The sequence below is a fragment of the Malaclemys terrapin genome, chromosome 1 (assembly GCF_027887155.1).
Source record: "Malaclemys terrapin pileata isolate rMalTer1 chromosome 1, rMalTer1.hap1, whole genome shotgun sequence".
Lineage (NCBI taxonomy): Eukaryota > Metazoa > Chordata > Testudines > Emydidae > Malaclemys > Malaclemys terrapin.
Window position 1 is genome coordinate 156205141 of NC_071505.1, and position 21554 is coordinate 156226694.

A 21554-nucleotide genomic window follows, 5' to 3' on the forward strand; every position below is an offset into this window, starting at 1 on the left:
CGTCCGGGGGGAAATCCCCAAAAGCCGGGCATGTCCGGGAAAATCGGGAGGGAGGGAGGGCTCGGCCGGGGCCGGTGCGGGGCCGGGCCAGGGTCGCGGGGCCGGGGGCATGGTGCCGGGCGGGGAGCCGGGGGCGCGGTGCCGGGCCGGGGTAGCGGGGGGGTGCGCCGGGCCGCGGGCCGGTCCGGGGTAGCGGGGGGGGGGGGGGGTGCGCCGGGCCGCGGGCCGGTCCGGGGTAGCGGGGGGGGGGGTGCGCGGGGCCGCGGAGCTGGGAGCTGGTACGGGGGAGGGGGGTGTGCCGGGCCGCGGAGCCGCGGTCCGGTCCGGGGGAGGGGGGTGCGCCGGGCCGTGGGGTCGTGGAGCTGGGAGCTGGTCCGGGGTAGCGGGGGGGGGGGGGGTGCGCCGGGCCGCGGGGTCGCGGAGCTGGGAGCTGGTCCGGGATAGCTGGGGGGTGCACTGGGCCGCCGGGGGCCGGCAGTGCTGGGCGGGCCGGGGGTGGTCGGCCGGGGCTGGCACCCCAGGGCCCGAGCCAACCCAGGCTGGAGCCGCCGGGGGCCAGCCTGGGCTGCGCCTCCTCTCCCCACACTCCCCCTTACCTGCTTCAGGCTTCTCGCGAATTAGATGTTCGCGGGAAGCAGGGGAGGGGGCGGAGACTTTGGGGAGGGGGCGGGGTTGGGGCGGGGCATGGGCGGGGGCGGGGCCCCGTGGAGTGTCCTCCATTTGGAGGCACAAAATATGGTAACCCTACTCCAGAGCAGAGCACGTGGCTGCCCTCAACAGAACTACAACTCCCAGCAGGCCCATGTGCAGTCGCTTCCATTGCGCATGCGCCCTGCTCTCCCCCCCGTGGGTCTATCAGCTGAGGTCGCGTTGGCCTGGGGTGAGATGCTGCCGGCGCGAGGAGCCATGGCCAGTGAGTGACTCTGCCTCGTGCGGCATCGGGGCGGACTGCGCCGCACTTGAGTGCGCGTGCGCGGGGAGAGGGGTCTCCCAGAGCAGCTCCCACCCCGGAGATGTACGGGGGGATTTAAAGCGTGTGCCTGTAATATCTGGTTCCCTTCCCCCCACGCCTCAGGGAGCTGCCTCTGGGAGGGGGAATACGTGTAAATCTGCCTGCTGCCCCCACCCCCCCCATGGGGTTCCTGGCCTCCTGCTCCCCCACAGCGCCTCCCCCCTCTGCCTACTGCCCCCAGCTTCCTTCCCCCCCATGGGGCTCCTGGCTTCTTGCTCCCCCGCAGCAGCGCCCCCCTCTGCCTGCTGCCCCCCATGGGGCTCTTGGCTTCCTGCTTCCCCCATAGCACTTCCCCCCTCCGCCTGCTGCCTCCCAACCTCCTTCCCCGCATGGGGCTCCTGGCCTCCTGCTCCCCCACAGCACCTCCCTCCTATGCCTGCTGCCCCCAACCTTCTTCCCCCCATGGGGTTCCTGGCTTCCTGCTCTCCCACAGCACTCCTTCCCCCCCTCCCCCCCGCCTGCTGCCCCCCAACCTCCTTTCTCCCCTTCCCCCCTGCCATGGGGCTCCTGGTTTCCTACTCCAGCAGCTGCCCCCCTCTGTCTCTCAGCCTGCCGTCTATGGTACTTTTTCCTCTTCCCTTCCCTGGTAGACCACAGTCAGCTCCCTGGTGGGAAAGGGAAAGTGGGTCTGTGAGTCTATAGTCTACCTGAGTCTCATTGTGTTCTCTTCCTTTCACACCAAGTTCTTATACTTTACTTTCAGTTGTATGGGATGTTGGATGCTGCCAAAGGCAGGATCCTGAACTAGATCGTCTGACAATCCGATCAGGTGTATTAGATGTTGATAATTTTAAGCCTTCAAACCATTTCATGGACTGTTAAACTAAGATTTGTGAAATATTAAAGGCACACAGGATTAAGCAGGCTTGTGCATTCTGCACTTAGCAACAGAGCGGTAGAAGGTTATTAGGCTATATATTGGTAGTTCTGAACATGACATGTTTTCAAAGACTTGATCTCAAATTTGTTTAGCTTCTGATCTTTCAAAAAGCTCAAGGATGCTTTGTAGTGATGCAAAGATGAAGTAGTGTTGGCTTTTGCCATCAGCTGAGCAGTCTACGTGCCTGGAGACCTGAATCCATCCCTAATGATTTCTTGCAGTGTATTTTCTGTAAATGCCAGGACATACTAAAAGCAGACCTAGAAAATTAATATAATTCTCTGTCCTTCTATTAGTTTTACTAATCTAAAGATTTTAGTGTGCTTAAGAACATTAATTTATGTAGTCTCATAACTCTTAGTGATGTGGGTAAGCTTTATTATCCCCATTTCACAAACTGAGAAACTGAAGGCACAGAGAGGTTAACTCAAGTGACTTGCCCAGTGTTTCACAGTTTGGCATTTAAACACCATGCCAGGCTATTCAATTTCTGTACTGTGTGCACTCTCTTGCGCGCTCTTGCTCTCTCTGTTGTTCTGTCTGAATAATTGAGATTATATTCAGGTATAAAGTCTGTTTTTATTTCAGTGAGCAAATTTTCTAAAATTGTTCTCTGAATGTTCAGAGGAAGGGAGAGTAGTTTAGAACACCACAAATTCTTGCCATTGTTAAACAGACTCTGAGATCGGATGCTTTCATGTCTGTTTAAAATTTCAGTGAAGTTTTATTTACTCAGTAAACCAAATATTAAAACAGTCTCCAGTGTGAACTGTGGCATAGTGAGGATTTTATCATTTGCTTGACCTTTAGCACGTATGAGCTTGGCTACTAATGGGTGACTAAAAGTGGAATAAGGTCTTTGACTGAAGGTATGTTACATTACAAGCAGCACAGACACTTTCTGCAATGACAGGGTTTTTCTGTTGCTGTAGTAAATCCACCCCCTCAAGAAGTGGTAGTGAGGTCAATGGAAGAATTCTTCCATTGACCTAAGGGTGGGTATGTCTATACTAAAAGTGCTTCAGCTGCAGCACTGCCTGAGCTCTGCCACTGTAGCATAGACACAAACTATAGCGACAAAAGAGGTTTTTCCATCGCGGTAACAAATCCCCTTCTCCAAGAGACAGCAATTAGGTCAGTGGAAGAATTTTTTGGTCAGCCTAGCTGCATCTACAGCAGTGGTTTGTTCGACCTAAGATTTAGTTGGAGATTGGTCCTGCTTTGAGCAGGGGGTTGGACTAGATGACCTCCTGAGGTCCCTTCCAACCCTGATATTCTATGATTCTAAATAAGGCCATGTCTACACTTACAAGCTCACAGCGGTACCGATATAGCTGTGCCGTGGTAAGAGCGCTTATGTAGCCATGTTATGCTGATGAGAGAGAGCTCTCCCATCAACATGACATAACACCAGCTCAGCGAGAGTGTCTCCCACCGACATAGCACTGTGCACACAAGCGCTTATGCTGGCAAAACTTATGTCACTCACGGGGTGTTTTTCAGCCCTGAGTGACAAAAGTTTTGCTGACATAAGCGCTTGTGTAGACATGGCCTATGTGGCGCAGGGGCCAGAGTGTTTTAGCTAGGTCAACCTAAGTTTTAGGTGTAGACCAGGCCAGTATTTATACCAGGGCTTAGATCAGATTAACTGTGTCTTTCAGGGGTGTGAATTTTTCGCATTTCTGAGCAATGTAGCTAGGGTGACCTAAGTTTTAGGTGTAGACCAGGCCTGACTCTTCTTAGCCCAGTCCTCTCTTCTCTGGGACCAGTTTTTGCTCTCTCTCACCTTTGTGAAGTGAGGTTTATCATTGCTCTTTCCTGACCCTGTACTTCTCTCCCACTATGGAGGGGGTTGGGGCCATTCTTCCACTATGAAGGGGGTATTTTTCTTCTCCTGGTTCTGGTCTATTTCCTTGCAATGTTTGTGGGCATTTTTATTATCGGTAGGCTGGACAAACGTTTTTCTGAAGCCTGGGTTGTTCTGACACTCAAGCTAATGATGGAAGGAGTTCTAAAGGAAGCTAATGAACTCTGCATAACACGTGATTAAGGAGTGGCTTTGCGGAGTGTCTGCTGGACTAGAAAAAAGCACAGTAAATAAAGTCCATATAATTCAGAGGACTCTGCCAAGGTATCATCTAGTAGAAGTTCAAACAAGCACAGTTCTGCTTGCCCACTACACAAACTAACATTGCTGTGTAACTCCTGGGTCAGTCTTCTGTCCTGATAGGGGTATAACTGAATTGTAAATGTGTTATCTTTACTGTTAGATATGTTTTTGCATTAATTTTGCCAGGGATGAAAGGGGGAAAAAAATGGAGATATCCCATCTCCTAGAGCTGGAAGGGACCTTGAAAGGTCATCAAGTCCAGCCCCCTGCCTTCACTAGCAGGACCAAGTACTGGTTTTGCCCCAGATTCCCAAGTGGCCCCCTCAAGGATTGAACTCACAACCCTGGGTTTAGCAGGCCAATGCTCAAACCACTGAGCTATCCCTCCCCCACAAAGAGCCATTCATTTTGTGTAAGACTTTGTGTTTAGCCCAAAATAATGGTTCACTATCACTGTCCTGCGGTATGCAATGCCAGTTTAGCTGATGTGTTCCCAAAAGGTAATTCTTAAGCAGAGAAGGTAGGAGGTAGGTTGAGGGGGAAGAAGCATACTCAGAAGAGACCAATGGTTGTGAAATGGATAGAAAAGACAAGAAAAACACCATTAGGATTGGTATCTGACCACTGTTAAACTGAAATAGACAAGGCAAGTGAGGTAATATCTTTTATTGGACCAACTTCTATTGTTGAGAGAGACAAGCTTTCAGACTCCACTGAGCTTTTCTTCAGGTCTGGGAAAGGTACTCAGTGTGTCAGAGCTAAATACAAGGTGGGAACAGATTGTTATGCATAAGAAGCTAACACATGTTGCAAGAAACAATTGCCCACTTCATTTTGAATGATTTATTGCGATATGTGTAACTTTCCTGTACCTGAAGAAGAGTTCTGTGGAGTTGAAAGCTTGTCTCTTTCACCAGCAGAAGTTGGTCCAATAAAAGATATTTCCTCACCCACCTTGTCTCTCTCATCCTGGGACTGAAACAGCTATAGCAATGCCGCAAACACTATTAAACTCATTTTTGGACTCATGCATTTAAAAGCTCCCCATTCCTTATACAGGATTTTGCTTGAGAACTTGGACAGAGAGTGGTCCAGTGTTTAGTGGGTTCTTTCCTACAGGTCTGTCCACTTTGAATTAGCATTTGAGTTTATGGTTGTTAAACTGACAGAAGTCTTGGTGCTGTGCAGCTCCTACCTATTGGAAGAGCTGCCTATCACTCACATGCATGTACTCCTCTTGGTACAGTGGTTCTCCAGAGGCCGCTGCAAGATCCTCCCCACACTTATTTGGAAGTGGTCTGTATAGTAATTACGTACATCAGGATAGGTGCAAATTTTATTATTCAACTCCTTTTAAAAAGCTCTAATTTAGAAGTGTTTTAGCAAAGCTGCATTGACTAATTATTTGTCTTCTCTGTCTTTAGACTTCCGTCTAGCGCTAATCCAACTTCATGTATCTGCTGTCAAATCAGATAATCTGAACAAAGCTTGTGGATTGATAAGAAAAGCAACAGCACAAGGAGCAAAAGTTGTGGCTCTGCCTGTGAGTATTGACCAAATCTCCTCAAACTACTATGCCCCCACCCACCCACCGAAACCCATTTTCTTGGGCCAACCCTGCACTCAGCTACGTTGTTATGGGGTGTGAAAAATCCACCCCCTTGAGCGACATAGTTAAGGTGACCTAATCCCCAGTGTAGACAGAAGAATTCTCCCATCGTTGTAGCTACAGCCTCTCGGGGAGATGGATTAACTTCAGCAATAGGAGAACCCCTCCTGTCGCTGTAGTGTCTACACTTAAGCACTATAGTGGTGCAGCTGCAGTGGTTTAAGTGTAAACATAGCCTTGTATTGGTCAAGTACTAATTTCTTTCTCGTTCCAGGTATGCTAAGGTTCTCTGACGTAATAGAGTTAAATAATAATGAGCCTTGTTAGGTGTTAATGTCACATGTAAGAAACTTAAGCGTACAACGAGAGTTGGCTGGAACTAGCAGGTCTTCTTTACATGGGGCCAGATTCTGATCTCTGTTAAACTGATTTAAATCCAGAGTAACTCCATTAACTTAAATCAATTTACTATGGATGGATAATGGTGTAGTCAAGATGAGAACCTGGACCTTTTTGTTCTTTTTTTTTTCTGTTTTTCTTTGTCACTCTGCTACTTCTGCTGGTGCAGCAGCGGAGAGGTAAGGCGATTCTCCAACAGAAGAATATTTCTACACAGGTGGGAGAACATGGGATTCCCATGATTCTGTGTCACATTCCCTTTTGCTCCTCTCTCCAAATGCACGCTCAGAATGAAGAAGTAAAACCAAATGGATTCAGATCTTTCCTGTGGCTCCTTAGTTGCAGAATTTCCTGGCCCTAACATTCGTACAAAAAATGCCTTTTAAAACATGAGAGCTGTGTTTTTGTTCCCAAGAAGAATATACAGTTGAAAATAGGTTTTGAGATTTGCATCCAGCTAGTGAAATGTGTTCTGATCCAGATACTTCACCTTCCTATGCTTAAACTCCTTTTTTTTTCTTATTGATCTAATGGCTCCTGATCTTTCTAATTTGTATCCTCTTACCCGTTCTTTTGCCTTCTTTTGTTCTTCACTTAAGGCCATGTCTATGTGTACAGCTGTGCCGTTGAAGCACGTCTGGTGAAGACGCTCGGTGCCGATGGGGGAGAGCTCTCCCGTCGGCATAAAAAAACCCATCTCTTTGAGCGGCAGAAGCTATGTCAGTAGGAGAAGCTCTCCCATTGACATAGCGCTGTTCACACGAGCATTTATGTCAGTGTAACGTATATTGCTCGGGGCGTGATTTATTCACAGCTCTGATCGACATAACTTATGCCGACATGGGCTGTAGTATGGATATAGCCTAAGTGACTGCACTTGCAGAGATGACTTTTCTAATGCATCTGTGAGCTTTTTTCTCTTACAAGGCCTATTGGTTAATCCTCTGCTGTGCAATGCATGACTCAACAGTACAAAGTTCTTGGCAGAGTGGACTCTAAATCTAACTTTTTAATTATTGGGAGAGTAAGTGTTACAGGCAAATTTCCCTGCTCAGTTGTGCCAATGCAGCTCTCACATAACAAATATGACCTTTGATTTTGCTGTATTTGGCCTCCTACACTGAGGTTACCAATTGTTTGCTAGTTTTGCATGTGTGCAAATGCCAAGAACACCAGATGAATTTCTTTAAAATGAATGTGTAAGAGAGAATAGCTCTCTGTGGGCTTGTCTTTCTGTACAGCACTGTAGCAGTGTAGCTACATTGGTGTAGCTGCACTGCTATAGCACTGTACGTGAAGATGCTACTTTGTTGACGGGAGAGCATCTTCCATCGACGTAGTTAATCCACCTCCTCAAAAGGCAGTAGCTGTGTCGATGGAAGAAGCTCTCCTGTCCACATACCGCTGTCTATATGCGGGGGTTAGGTCAGTATAACTATGTCGCTCAAGGGTGTGGATTTTTCACACTCCTGAACAACATAGTTATACCAATATAGATCTGTAGTGTAGATCTGGCCTTAATTGCTCATCAGTTGTCTGACAAGCTCAAAGCATTGTACAAATGTAATTGAATTAAGCCTCACAGTACCACTGGGAAGTAGGCAAGATGTATTATTCCCCCCCTCCCCCCCCTTTTTTTTTTCTTCACAGGTGGGGAAACTGGTACACAGAGAACTGAAGGGACTGTCTCAGGTTCACATAGTAATTCTGTGCAGAGGTGGGCAGGGAACTGATGGCTGACTCCCAGTCTTGTGCTTACACAGCAAGACCACTTTCATCAGTCCTACACCCCTTCTAGTGGACTTTAGTGCTGTATTGGGCAAATAGTATTTAACAGATTGCTTTGGAAGGCCTAGAGGAAGGAAAAACACCTTAGAAAATAACTTGTGTTTGAAAATAACTCTTTAGAACATGGACTATGCATAGCCACAAATTGCGCAGTACTGATGGGCTCTTCAACCATAACTTTTCAAACCAGCCATTGGGGGGACCAGATAGCTCAGCGTAACAGTAACAGGAGATGGATATTTCAACTCAAGGATGCTGATTCAGATTGTTACCAGATTGGTAAATAAGCAAAAATTGTTACCATCTGTTTGACCTTTGTTAAATGAGCTGCTGCTATCTCTTCAGTTTCCAGTGCAAAATTGTTCACATTAAACGATTATCAGAGTTGGTGCCAATTGTTAGTCTTCCTCTGGCCTGTCTATTAGCTTATGAGTAATCTCATAGGTTCTCAGATATTATGTTGATGAGGGCCATTTAAGTACCTAGATAGAGAGGTTTCAAAGGCCACACCTTCCAGGGGTGCTTTCAGATTTTAATTTTGTTTCTTTGTTTTCCACTTCTAGGAATGCTTTAACTCTCCCTATGGTACTAAATATTTTGCTGAATATGCAGAGAAAATCCCTGGAGAATCCACACAGAAGCTCTCAGAAGTTGCAAAGGAGTGTGGCATCTACCTCATTGGAGGTAGCTTTTTTGTTAGTGTTTGTCTTCTGAGTTTAAATTCAGGTCTTAGTTTGGGAGCAGCACAAGCATTGTTTGCTTATTTGTGTAGCTGGATCGTCACTATATGTAACTGTTGGAAATTTGTCTTCTCTTCCTAATAAAGGATCCATTCCAGAGGAGGATGCTGGGAAGTTGTATAACACATGTACTGTTTTTGGGCCGGATGGTGCTATGTTGGCTAAGCACAGAAAGGTGAGAAAAGATAGAGGCATTTTGTTATCAGTGGGTTTCTCTTGATGTGACTATGACTGATATTTGGCTGTGTTGTGCAGAAGTGATAGCTGCTTTCTTTTTAAGTCTACATCTAGGTTTCTAATAGGAACCCACCATCCACAGATTTCAAAATTGAATATGAGGAACAAAAGAGGTGGTAGTTATGAGAATATGTTGTACTATAGTTTCCGGCTCATATATAATGTAGGATCTGAGGATCTAAAAGAACTTTAAAGGGGGGATGGGTAATAAGTTTGTTTTACAGATGAGGTAGGTGAGGGGCAGAAAGGTTAATTAGCTTGCCCAGTGTGCCATGGCAAATCAGTGTTAGAACTGGGGTTCACGCTGATGTCAATGGCAAAATTTCCATTGATTTCAGTTGGGTCAGGATTTTACCGTATGTCTCCTGCCTCTCATTCCATTGCTCTATCTACAAACCCATGCTGTCACTATTTTTGCTGTTACTATAACTATTTGTTGTAAATACATTTTTGGATTAATTTAGCTTTTTTGTGTTCATAGAAGTTTGGATTTTTATGTTCTTCTTCACTATTTGGTGAACAATTACGAAGAGTTTGTCAACAAATTTAATCTGCTGGGTTGTTCACAAGCTGTTTGCTTCCGCTCTCTGCTGTCTGTGGTGAGCGATAGGTCACCCAAGTCATACTTGTGTATTGTCTGCTCCCTGATTGGATGGTAGAAACTTTCTATACAGGACAATAGTAAATAGATCCCCTTGCTTGCACACAGACACCTCAGCTCCCATGAGAATACACATGTTTGTCTGAAAAGCACCCGTTGACCAAACACTTGTGTGAAGAATATCATTTTCTTATGAATAGTGAACAAGAGGCGCGCAAACATTATCACACTGAACAGTAAGGCTCTATTCAGCTAGGTCTAGTATTCAATCGCTCACCTATTTTGTAACCCAATACAACATAACTGCTGCACTTGGGCTACCTTGTTAGATGATGTCACTTTAAAGTTATTTTCTTATCTTCATTATTTTTTTTGCAGGTGTTGGGAATGTTTGTACAGTTGGATTTGTACTGGACCATTATTTTTTAATTATTTAATACTTGTGTAGCATGAGGCCCACCTCAAGGTTGGACCACCCCCACTTTTGCTAGGTAGAGGCAGAGCCGGTTTAAGCTTTTTGGGGCAAAATTGCCAGTTCTGCAATCACTTGTGCATGTGACTAGTCAGAATGAGTTTGGTGGAACTTCTTGACTGTGGAAAGTCACTTGCCTGGGTAAGTTTTGCAGGATTGGGGTTAAGACCATGTTATCAGAAAGATAATTATCCTTCTCTTTGAACTAAGCTCTCAGATTTTACTTACAACTTCAATGTCAGGGTAATTTAAATGTCTTTTAATATGTACATATTCCTTTGGAAGGTAGCTCATCTAATCTAGTCTAGTATAAATGAGTGAAGACAGAAACTAGTAAGGATAGTTAAATAGAGGAACAGGTTGCCTAGGGAGGTTATGGAATCCCCATCTTTGAAGATTTTTAGGAATAAGTTAGACATATACTTGTCCCATCCCCCTTTGAATGAGGTCACCAGGACTGGCTTAGACTTGCTGGGATCCGGGGCTGAAGCCCGAGCCCCACTGCCTAGGGCCAAAGCCTGAGGGTCCCCCCTCCTGGGGTCGTGTAGTAATTTTTGTTGTGAGAAGGGGGTCGTGGTGCAATGAAGTTTGAGAACCCCTGGCCTAGGTATAATTAATCCTGCTTCAGCATGGAAGGATGGACTAGATGGCCTGTTGATGTCCCTTCTAGCCCTCCATTTCTATGATGAACAGAGTATATAAAATCCTACTGCTATTTCTGAATGACTCTTTTCATGAACAAGTTAGAGAGCCCCGATAGGAGTTCTTTTTTATTCGTTATGTCTTTAGCTAGTTTTACATAGTTTCTATTACTGCATCACACCAGAGACTTTTCATTTTATCTAGTAAGCAGTATAAAAAATGGGCATATGGATTAACTGGTGCACATTATTTAAAAGGCACGACTATTTTTTCAAATAGTTTAGGAAACTTATACACAAATCTGGGACAGGCTTTTGAGTTAAAAAATCTTGCCACAGTCCCAAAATATTAATTTCATCTAAAAGAATATTTGATTGTGATTCTGATAAGGCCCTGGTCTAGGATAATAAAATAGGTCAGAGCAGTGGTTCTCAACCAGGGATACATGTACCCCTGGAGGTTTGCAGAGGTCTTCCAGGGGATACTTCAACTCCTCTAGATATTTGCTTTGTTTTACAACAGGCTACATAAAAAGCACTAGCAAAGTTGGTTCCAACTAAACTTTCATACAATGACTTGTTTATACTGCTCTATATACTATATGCTGAAATGTAAGTACAATATGTATATTCCAATTGATGTATTTTATAATTATATGGTAAACATGAGAAAATAAGCAATTTTTCAGTAATAGAGTGCTATGACGCTTTTGTAAGCAAGTAGATTTTAAGGGAGGTGAAGCTTGGGGGTACACAAGAGAAATCAGAATCCTGAAAGCGGTACAGTAGTCTGGAAAGTTTGAGAGCCACTGGGCTAGAGGATCCATAAGTTTAATATAGGCTCATACACAGTAGGGAGAAATCCTTGTTAATATCATTGTGCTGAATAATTTGTAAGGAGTGTCTTGGGTTATTTTTGAAACAGATTCATTTATTTGACATTAACGTTCCTGGGAAAATCCGGTTCCAGGAGTCGGAAACTCTGAGCCCAGGGGACAGTTTCTCCATGTTTGATACTCGTGAGTATAAGAGAATCAGTTATCTTTCTAATGGGCCCTAATAAAATGACAGCAACCACCATCTTGATATTGTTTTTTCCACCATAGTAGTAGTATTTATGTCAAAGCGTGCTACGGCATTTGACAAACAGGAAGTTAGAGAGTGCATTTTTCAAAAGCACCAAAGTCCTGTTATCAAGTGAAGGAGCCTATCTCATTGGGAGTCAATGGCTCCTAAATCTCCCAGACACTTCTTGAAAAGTTTACCCATAGTCAAATCTATGATTTAAAAAGACAAAGACAGAGGGTGGTGGAAAGAGATGCAACATCCAAACAAAATGATCTGGGCAGCGATAGACATGTATCATGTTGGTTTCATTCATTAAAGATGATGATTGTAAGTTTGTATAACTAGAAGTCTTATACTTTAGTCGAACAAAAGGGTGAATTCTATTTTTCTAGGGCCTGGTTTGGAGTGTTGCACATCCCATGATCTGTATTTGTAAATAGCAGTGGTATCTCACAGGAGTGAGGTTGGTTTTGTGGAGCCCTGGCTTTGCTCTTGTGGTTTGGAGTTCTGGTTCCATAATTCCCAGCTGCCTGTTCACAGATGGTGCCTAGGCTGCTGTAAGATTTCCTCTCCAACTAGAATGGAAAGAATGGGAAAAGCAATTACTGAAGCAGCTTTTTTGTGAGGGTTCAGTATTCCCATAGCACATACTGGCAGTTCACAAAATTCGTTTGAACAATGGACTCATTTTATTTAGGTCATTTATATGAGGCTCATTACACCCAAAAGTTGGCTTGGAAAAGAATAAACAAAGTGTTGAACTAGACCTGGCAAATTATATCCTATGAGGATGGCATGGTAGTGGAGATTTCCAATTTTCGGCTAACATAGCAGAATGTCCCATGTGATTTGTTTTATATCCACTCCCAAAATGACTTGCTTCCTTAAGTGATGCTTGCACTTTCTATAATCCCCACCAAAATTACCGTGTCCCATTAACTGAGCTCTCTCCAAATTATCTAATATCCCTTGGGCTGTGGTCATCTCCTTCTTGCAATAAGATGGTTGTGTATGGGAGAAATCTCTTAGCAACAACTGTGTTGTTATCTCAGTGCATGTAGTTTGTGTTTTTTCTTTCCCATCTGTGTGCTTCATTGAGAAATTGATCAGTAATTTTTGAGAAGATACCTATAAAACCAAACAAAGAATAACATGACAAGGGGATATAGCTGCTTGATAAGGCAGTTGTGACAGGGACCTCTTTCTACTCCATAAAATAACTAACAATATCCACATTTTAAAAAAAGAAAATTCTCAGACTGGTGCACTTTCCTGGGTAACTCTAGCTGAAATTCACTGCAGGTACAGTGGTTGCAGAGAAGAAAGCACATGTCTAAAATCAGTGTTTGTTTCTTGTGGTGGAAAGTATTGTACAAGAGCTTTCACGATTGGTGGCTGGAGACCTGAGATTCCCTTCCCGCATTCAGCATGACAGTGACTTCTGCTTTGTGTCTCTTCTGTTTTGGGAACAGCATACTGTAAAGTGGGACTGGGGATCTGCTATGACATCCGATTTGCTGAGCTTGCTCAAATCTACACACAGAAAGGTGAGGATGTGTTGCTAAGTAAACTTCTCCAGACTTTGTACAACGGGGACTTACCATTAATTGAGAGGTGACCCATCCATACAGAACTGCTTCAGAAAAAGTGCTGCTTGCTTTTCAATCCACAGCTGCATACATGTGGTCAGACCCCATGATTATCCACAAACTGCATAGATCGCGTCAGGAATAGAGCTCATGAGCTTCTGGTCCAAAAATACAGCTATCTGCTTGACTAGTCAAAGGAGCAGCGCCTCTCATTGAGACAGTAGGGAGGTGCTGGTCCTACATGACTAGATCAGAATATCAAAGACTGATGCATGCACCCTTTCCTGTGAGCCAGTGCACGAAAGTATTCCCTGTGGTTTACTTGGTATAAGTGTGTATACATACCCTTTGTGGATGTTCTGCATATTCTAACCATTTATGGATACTGATGTCTTTAAGTAAATACATTCAAAGGAACTTCCTCTCCTTCCCTCCCCTCCCTCTCCCCCCGGCCCTTAATCCCAGCCACGCAGTTTTTCCCCCCGGCTATGTGCCAGGATTGATTCCCAGGCACTCAGCTACTGGGGAGGATGGAATGTTCCTGGCTTAGGGGAAGCAGGGCAAATCAGGACTCTTAGGGGGAATTGGTCCTGCTTTACCTCCCCACATGCTGCAAACCACCCTCCAAAAGCCAGATTGGGGGAAGGGGAGTGAAAGGACTGCATGACTCAGGACATAAAAGGGATGATGCAGATCTTACTAGCCTCTCTTCCCTTTCTTGCATGCTTTGATGAGCAGTGAAATAGTTAATAACGTTGCCATTTTAAAATGTCAGTATTGGGTTTCAGAATCATCGACCTGTTGAGATAAATCAGGTAGTTCATGTCTCCCGGCTGTCGCTTTAGGCTGTCTGCAGAGTCCAAGCATCTGATAATATTTGCTGCACAATGTGAAGGTTTTCTTCACAACCATAAGGGGAAGAGACTTGCTCCTCTTTCAGAGAGAGCTTAGATTCTGGAGCACAAGATGGCAGCTGTGACAGAAAGATACCAGTTCACTGAGTCACAGTGAACTGGACCAATTCCTCCCTGGCCTGTCTTTTGAAAGGGGTTTGGAGGAAACAGGTCACATGAAAAGGTGACTATAAAGAGGAATAGTCCTGGATCTTGAGGTTGCCAGGAAGGGGAGGCACTGAGTTAGTTGAGAGGGCCCCATACAGGAAATCTGAAGATGACTATATTCTATCCATGGAGGAAGGCACATCTGTTATAATATCTGGGGAGTGCTCCCAGAGGATGATAGACAGCAAGTCTGCTGCCTGGCAGCTATGAAAAGCCAATACCCCCCTACACTTCCCCACCCTCACATGGCTTGTCCTGTCCTTAATTAGACTCATGCAACTTACAAACTTTAGACAATGTAGAAGTTAAAGGCCAGTGACCTACAAAGCCACCACGCTCTTTGACACAACTTACCTGATTGACTGTGTGTATTTCAGCAGTGCAGGGATACTGCAGCTCTGAACTGCGATAACCATGCTTCCCCCATGACAACTTCTTTTGTTATCTTATAATACCGAGGCATTCTTTTTTATCCAAGGTTGCCAGCTGCTAGTGTATCCAGGGGCTTTTAATATGACAACTGGACCAGCCCACTGGGAACTGCTGCAAAGAGGACGGTAAGAACTAAGTAACAGCCTTTCCCTCCTCCTCCTGAAAGGGATTTTAGCTTGTTGAATTGACTCAGAATTTTGTTTTTAAACTGGACTTTGGTGTCAGGATAGAAAGAATCATGTAACTCCCTTATATCTTATAGGCCATACACAGCACCAAATAATTCCCACCATCAATAGGAAAACTCTAATTCTTCAGTCGTGATATAAACACCTTTGTGCCAATCTCTCAGATACCAAGCTCTGAGAAAGCACTTTTCATCTGTACACCTCCGAGTGCTTTACATGGAGAAGTAACACAGATGGGGAAGCTTGAGGCACTGAGAGGGAGAAGGGGGTTCATTCTAAGAGTTGCTCACTGTGATTTTTCCCAAGATCATGCTGAGTCAGTGAAAGTCAAGAATAGAACCTGTATCTCTTGAATCCCAGCACTGCTTAGTCACTTAGTTGGCATGTTGGCTCCTCTGTTACTGTCTAGATCCTGAAATGTAGGCAGTGGTTGGGATTCAGATTGAGTGTGATTCAACCAGCCATCCCTATTGAGCAAAGGACTTAAATTGGCATTAATGGGAGCTTAAATGCTGTGGACCATTAAATCTGGTCCACTTGGCATATAGAAATTCCTCCTTTCCTGAGTCTCTGGATTTTTGCTTTGCTGACCTTCACATTATTTATGGTTTTGGCTATTTTGAATCTCCTAAAATGCAGCAAGATGGAAAATCCAGATCACCTCTTTGGCATAATTTTTCATTCCCTTCTGTTTATTGTTTTTCTCAAATATAATCTGCGGTGTACAAAAATGTGGACAGTAATTTTTTTCTTGTCCTTCTTGAATGCAGGGCGGTTGATAACCAAGTCTACGTGGCTACTGCATCTCCTGCTAGGGATGAGAAAGCGTCTTACGTTGCCTGGGGACACAGCACTGTAGTAAACCCATGGTAAATGGAGAAGAATAACTGAATTTTTCTGCTAACCAAACTTTAAGGGACACTGTCACACTTCTGTCTGAAAATGTTTCTACCTACTCTTAAAAGTATCACCTAAGATTCCTTTAACTGAAAATGAGACACAGTCCTCTACTCTATTTTTACAATATTTATGCATCTGACAGCACCTTATGTATAGCCACTTTGCTCTTTGTGTGGGTTTTTTACATAGCAAAAAGGAACAGAGAACTTTAGATACAATGTGATTGTAAAAACACAGAAATTGTCTGAATAATTCAGAGGTAGGTGTAGCAACTCGGATTACTTCACCACTTAAAAAAAATAGGGTGGATTTCAAGTTGTTTTAGTGCCCAGCTAAGGAAATCTCCTTTCATTAGCTTAGTTCCTTAAGCTAATACCCAGCAGAATTGTAAAATAGCCATTAAAGGGGGATAGTAAGAATATTTAACTTCCTGTGGGCTTGTGCATCCCCTTTCTAACAAAGGGAAAATGTAACTTGGCTGTCAGTGAAAGTGCAACACAAAGATTAAAAAAATAAAATTACTGCTCAGTAGAAATATTTTAAAGCTTAAGGGAAGCAAACCTTTTACTGCAATGAGATCATGGCTGCTTGGACCAGACAAACTGGGTTTGCGTGAATGATCAATATCCAAATAACAAATAAGTTTTTAAAGTTTTCCTCTGAATGTAACTGGAGCTGCAGTTGGCACTCTGAAAGCTTTTTACCTGGATTAAAAACTAATCCCAGTGTATTGAACTCTGCATCATCAACTCTCTAGCTTGATATTTTTAATTTTGTTTAAAGATCAGAGATAAAGATCCAGTTAAAAAACAATTGAGTATATACCATAGTCTTGGGAAGGCTAAAACAATATATTCAAGTTGAGTGTCTCATCACATTCCACAAGATATCTACTAATTTACGTGACACTTAACAGAATTATCTGTATAAGAGAGAGTATTAAAAACCAAACCACCGTTCAGAAAAGTCAGTGTGTTATGTGGTTAATTCCAAAGCTGAATCACCTTGGAAGTTGTCTGCTAGTAACTCCTTAACTAGAACTTTACAAGGCTTTGGCATCTTAATCGAAGAATAAAATGAACTTGATCTTTGAGACAGAATTAGCGGGGCATAGACCAGATAGGTCAGAGTGTATTCCATAAGCAGCAGTAATTTTCATCCATGAGCCTGAGTAGCTTTGGATAAATCAGGAAAAATATGTAACTAAGAACCTTTCTAGGCAATAATTACCTTTTTTCTTCCAAATAATTAACTCCATTCATGTTATTCATCAGCTAGAAAACTGCATTCTAAGTTCTCGTGTAAAGCTCAAACCTGTTTATCATATTGTTAGTGCCTTAGCCCTTTCACTTAGCAAATAGTAATGCCATTGCAGCGAACAGCAGAGATGGTGATAAAGAAGTGTGTAGGCTCAATAATGTTTGTTTGTTAATCCTGACTTTAAAATAGACCCCTCTATGCCTGCCTGGTTCCTTGCAATAACACATGAGTTGAATCTGAGATGGGAAGGACTTACTAGCTAGTCAACCCCCAGCATGTGCACTATGCTGGAGAATATCTGATGCTAAACTGATCCTACAGATAAACTTTGCCTGTGCAGCAAAGACAATTTTTCCCTATATAAAGTACTTTTAGATTTATAGATTCAATGCTGGTTTGTCTACAGAGGATCACTTCTTAACGAGCTATGTACAGCCTTATATCTACTAGAGAACTTGAACCTTTGAAATGTGAACTCTTTTTTACTTCAAGTTGAAGTGGTGCAATGCATTCATGCTAGCCGTCCTGGTTTGGTGCAGTACTCGCATGCATCCATCCACTTCACTCTATTGCTATAGTATGTTCTTCTAAGTACCTGTCCTGCAGCTCCTTAAAGTGGTGGATTGTGGGAGATTGCTTAGGATATTGTGCCATGTCCAGGAGGCTTCTGGGAGAGGGAGATCAAAAACCTGCTGTCTGCTCTGTCACTGTAATGGTGCAGAATGACACAGTGAGGAATGCAGGAGTGCCGAGACCTCCTCAGGGCAAGTGTTAATCATCAAAGTGCTGATACAATTATGGAGGGGAATCTAGTGAGGTGTAATCTTCATAAAGCAGTGCCATTCCAGAATGACTTCCAATGTGTGTATTATGCTTGCTGATTTTTAAAAAAATCTTCTGATTCAGTTTCTCACTTATTATTTAGATTCATTTTACATGTTTCTTAGTTAAAACCAAGTGCCCGTAATGTGCTAGAATCTGAAAGTACTGTACGGTATGGGAAACGTTCTACTTTTCAGGCTCCCTCAGTCCCAAGAGAGCTCGTGGGTGTGACCATGACCTTGTCGCTTAGATTAACTCTTAGATTGTATACTAGCGGGGGCAGGGACCATCTTTTTGTTTTGTGTTTGTACAACACCCAGCACAATGGGGTCTGGGTCCCCAGCGGGCTCCTAGGTGACCCTGCAGTACAAATACTAAATAAATATTGTTTCATTTTGCAGGGGGGAAGTCATAGCCAAAGCTGGCACCGAGGAAACCATTATCTACACAGATATAGGTAAGCCAGTCCCCACCAAAAAAAGAGGAAAAGAGAAACTGGAGTCCATGATGCTAAACCACAGGTCCCCAAACTATGGGGTGAGCCCCCCTAGGGGGCACTGAGGGGGCCTGGGCCAGCCACCACAGGGGGCAGGGAGGGAGTGCCACCCTGCTCAGCTCTTGGCCCTGGCTGCTGACCCTGCACCCAGGATCCCAGCCTCAGCCCCCTTACTCCTGTCTGCGTCCCCCCTCTCAGAGCAGTGGCCCTATAGAATGCAGGGTGGGTGTGTGGACATGGGGTAAAAAGTTTGGGGACCACTGGACTAAGCAGACCAAAACTCTCTGTAAGCTGGGCATCCTTGGGCTCATCTGACCGTGTGCACTTAGCTGTGGTATGTTCAAGTTTTATTTTCCTGTTTTTAAAGACATTCTAGTGAAAGGTGAGAGCCTCATGGCCAACCCTCAGCTTCAGAAACTGAAGGCTTCTAGTCATTCACAGAAACCAGTATAACACGTGTAGCAGCAATGCCAGACCCTGCAGATCTGCCACACTGACCTGGAAGCCTCTCCTCTAGGGGCATAGGGAGTTCAGTCTCCATGAGCCATTCAGTCCTTAGTCTCTCTGCCGAGACCACCACCTATGGTGCCTAGCCTTCTCTGTGCCTGCCGGGGGGACAGCTCTGCAACTCAACAGGCAATACAAGCACTCCCCATTAGGCCTAATTAGGCCCTGCTATCTCTCTACAAGTTGGGGATAGGCACCCTCAGGCCCTCTGACTGTCTCCCTGGAGTGTCCAGCCCTATTCCACTGGACACTTGCAGTATTCAGCTTCGCTACTTCCTAAGAAGCAGTGTACCCCAACTTATCAGTTACGCCTCCGCTCACCGCTCTGCTTAACATGCAGCACTTGTATTTATAGTGAAAACAAGTAAAAGTTTATTTAACGAAACATAATGTGGAGTACTGCGATTCAAGTGGCGGCAAGTTAGAAGTATTGGAAACAAATGGCTGCTGAGAAAATCCTAACACAGATTCTAGAACCTAGACTTACTTAACTGGAGACTTTCCTGTCTTTGAGAGAGCAAAGTCCTTCCAGCATTCTACAGACTGGGTTGATTGTGATCTTCCATTCGTGATACAAATCACACTGTCCGTCTGCCGCCTCGGTGAAGGATCCAGCATGTCTGTTTGCACGCCAGACATATCAGAACAATCCATTGCCCTTACTGTTAAACTGGATCTCCCTCCTTCCCCCTTCCCCCCCGACCTATTTTGTAAATTTCCTCCCTTGAAGATTTCACAGTCTCTTGATTAGCATTTGGCTCAGTATGCAAACAGGCATCCAGTGAGACATATGTTGCTCAATACATACTTGACCAGCAAGAGGAACAAGCATCCATTACCCCCTGCTTGAAAGGAACCTGTCCTAGATATGTCACCACCTGGTTACCTGCCTTCCGAACGTAATTTTTAATATAGACACAACTCCTTAAGTATTATCTGTCCATGCCTTTTGCAATGATTATGATTATGATGGCTACTGGCTGTGAGTGGAAACCTCACGGGCCATTTTTTAGTGAATTATGCTGCATATATCTGACCCCGGGGACCTCTGTGGAAAAACTCTGCATCCTGTGCCGTCTGTCAGTTGGCACCAAGAAATTTTTGGGTCACAGCGTCACTTGTGGCGATAGTTTTTTGTGATCTAGCCATTGATCAGCCACAGAAATGCATAGGCCCAGATTGGTCAAACCCATTCAGACAAGTTCCTCTTCACGTGACTTGTACAAGTCAGATCACATACATATCTCCTGCCCTGCATAAGCATCAGGCTCTGTCTTCATGCACGCAAGTCAGGTACACACAAATCCATGCAGGTTTGAAAATCTCACTAATCCTTTTTCAGTTCCTCCAGCTCACTACAGTCTCTCTCGTGGACCTTTGCATACAAAGTGGTGCACATGCTTTTTTCCAAGCATCAGCTGGAGTTTGTCTAAACTATTTCACTTTTCACTTTTTACAGACCTGAAGAAGCTTGCAGACATCCGCCAGCAAATCTCCATTCATACTCAAAAGCGCTCAGATCTTTACAGTGTAGAGGCAAAGAGAGAGTGAGGCTTCGTGCATACAGCTCCATGCTCTTCAAAACTCAGATCAAGAGCCGCTCTTTTGACATTTGCTTGTGTCATCAGACAGAACAAGACAGTAAAATAATCATTTTCACAAGCTACTGCTGACCTTGCATCCAATACCATACGGTTAAGCAAAAAAAGCCCATGCTGGTATAATTCTGAAATGAACCCTACGTGAAGCTGAATAGAGGTGGTTTGTGAGCTGGCTTGTATCTCCTTTCATACTTTAGCTATTTCATGGCACTTTACAAAGCCATGAGTTAACTGCTGGGGCAGAGTTTTGCCTGCAGCTTTTGAACCCTGAACCTTGCCTAGCTGAAGAGGAATGCTGGCCAGGACCCTGCACTTTCTGAAAAGTGCCATGAGACTTTTAGTTTCTACCCAAACAATTATTGAAGGTTTAGTATCTCGACTGTATTGGACAGAGTGAGTCCTGTTGTGAGGCTTGAACCCACTGCTGTGTGGTCCAGAGGTACGGCTAACACCGCCCCACTGACATATACTGAAGTTATATTTTCTGTACGCAATGATGTAAAATCGAAGGTGTTTCTACTGTGCCTGTCATATCTAGGCATCAAATTAATGTTGACTTTTCTTCTCCTTCCTTTCTGCCCTGTGCATCCCAGCCCAGGCATAGAGGATGCATTCCTACTCCCATTTGCTGCTCCTTGCAGTTCTCTAGCACTTGCCTCTGTTTTCCTGCCTCAGGTTCCCTCTGGAGCCTATTGCTGTCAGCCCTTAACTGGCTGCAGTGAAGGGGGAGCTGGGCAAAGGCTGCCATTTTATGCAGGATCCTTGCAACTGTGTTCAGCATCAGTATCTACCAAGTTAATTTTTACACTGTTCTTTATATTAAACACACTATTATTCTTAGTCTGGTGCTTGTGTTCAATGCAACAAGAGGAGCTGGTGTGGATTCTTCTGTAGGCTAGGGGTGGTGGTACAGCATCCTTTTGACAGGCTATAAGAAAATCCAGTTAAACAAGACTGATATGAGATGGCTCCTGGCATATTTTATCACCTTGCAATGTACAAATAAAGCACCAATCACTGGCCCTAATAGAGGGGAAGCAGGATCACACCCTCTGAGTGTGAAATTCCCTCTCTCCATGGGGGTGGGATTGCATGATTGGGAGTGTTTTAAATTGCAGATAATTAAAGCAAAACTACTATG

General features: G+C 44.4%; 1 protein-coding gene across 1 annotated transcript; it reads left to right on the forward strand.

Moving 5' to 3' along the window:
• Positions 1–810: 810 nt before the first annotated feature.
• Positions 811–21253, forward strand: NIT2 (nitrilase family member 2). The gene is made up of 10 exons (XM_054044860.1): positions 811–913; positions 5427–5545; positions 8362–8482; positions 8625–8713; positions 11415–11508; positions 13030–13104; positions 14686–14764; positions 15598–15696; positions 18211–18266; positions 20272–21253. The coding sequence occupies exons 1-10, from the start codon at positions 826–828 to the stop codon at positions 20361–20363; spliced, it is 912 nt and encodes a 303-aa protein (XP_053900835.1). The 5' UTR covers positions 811–825; the 3' UTR covers positions 20364–21253.
• The last annotated feature ends 301 nt before the right edge of the window (positions 21254–21554 follow it).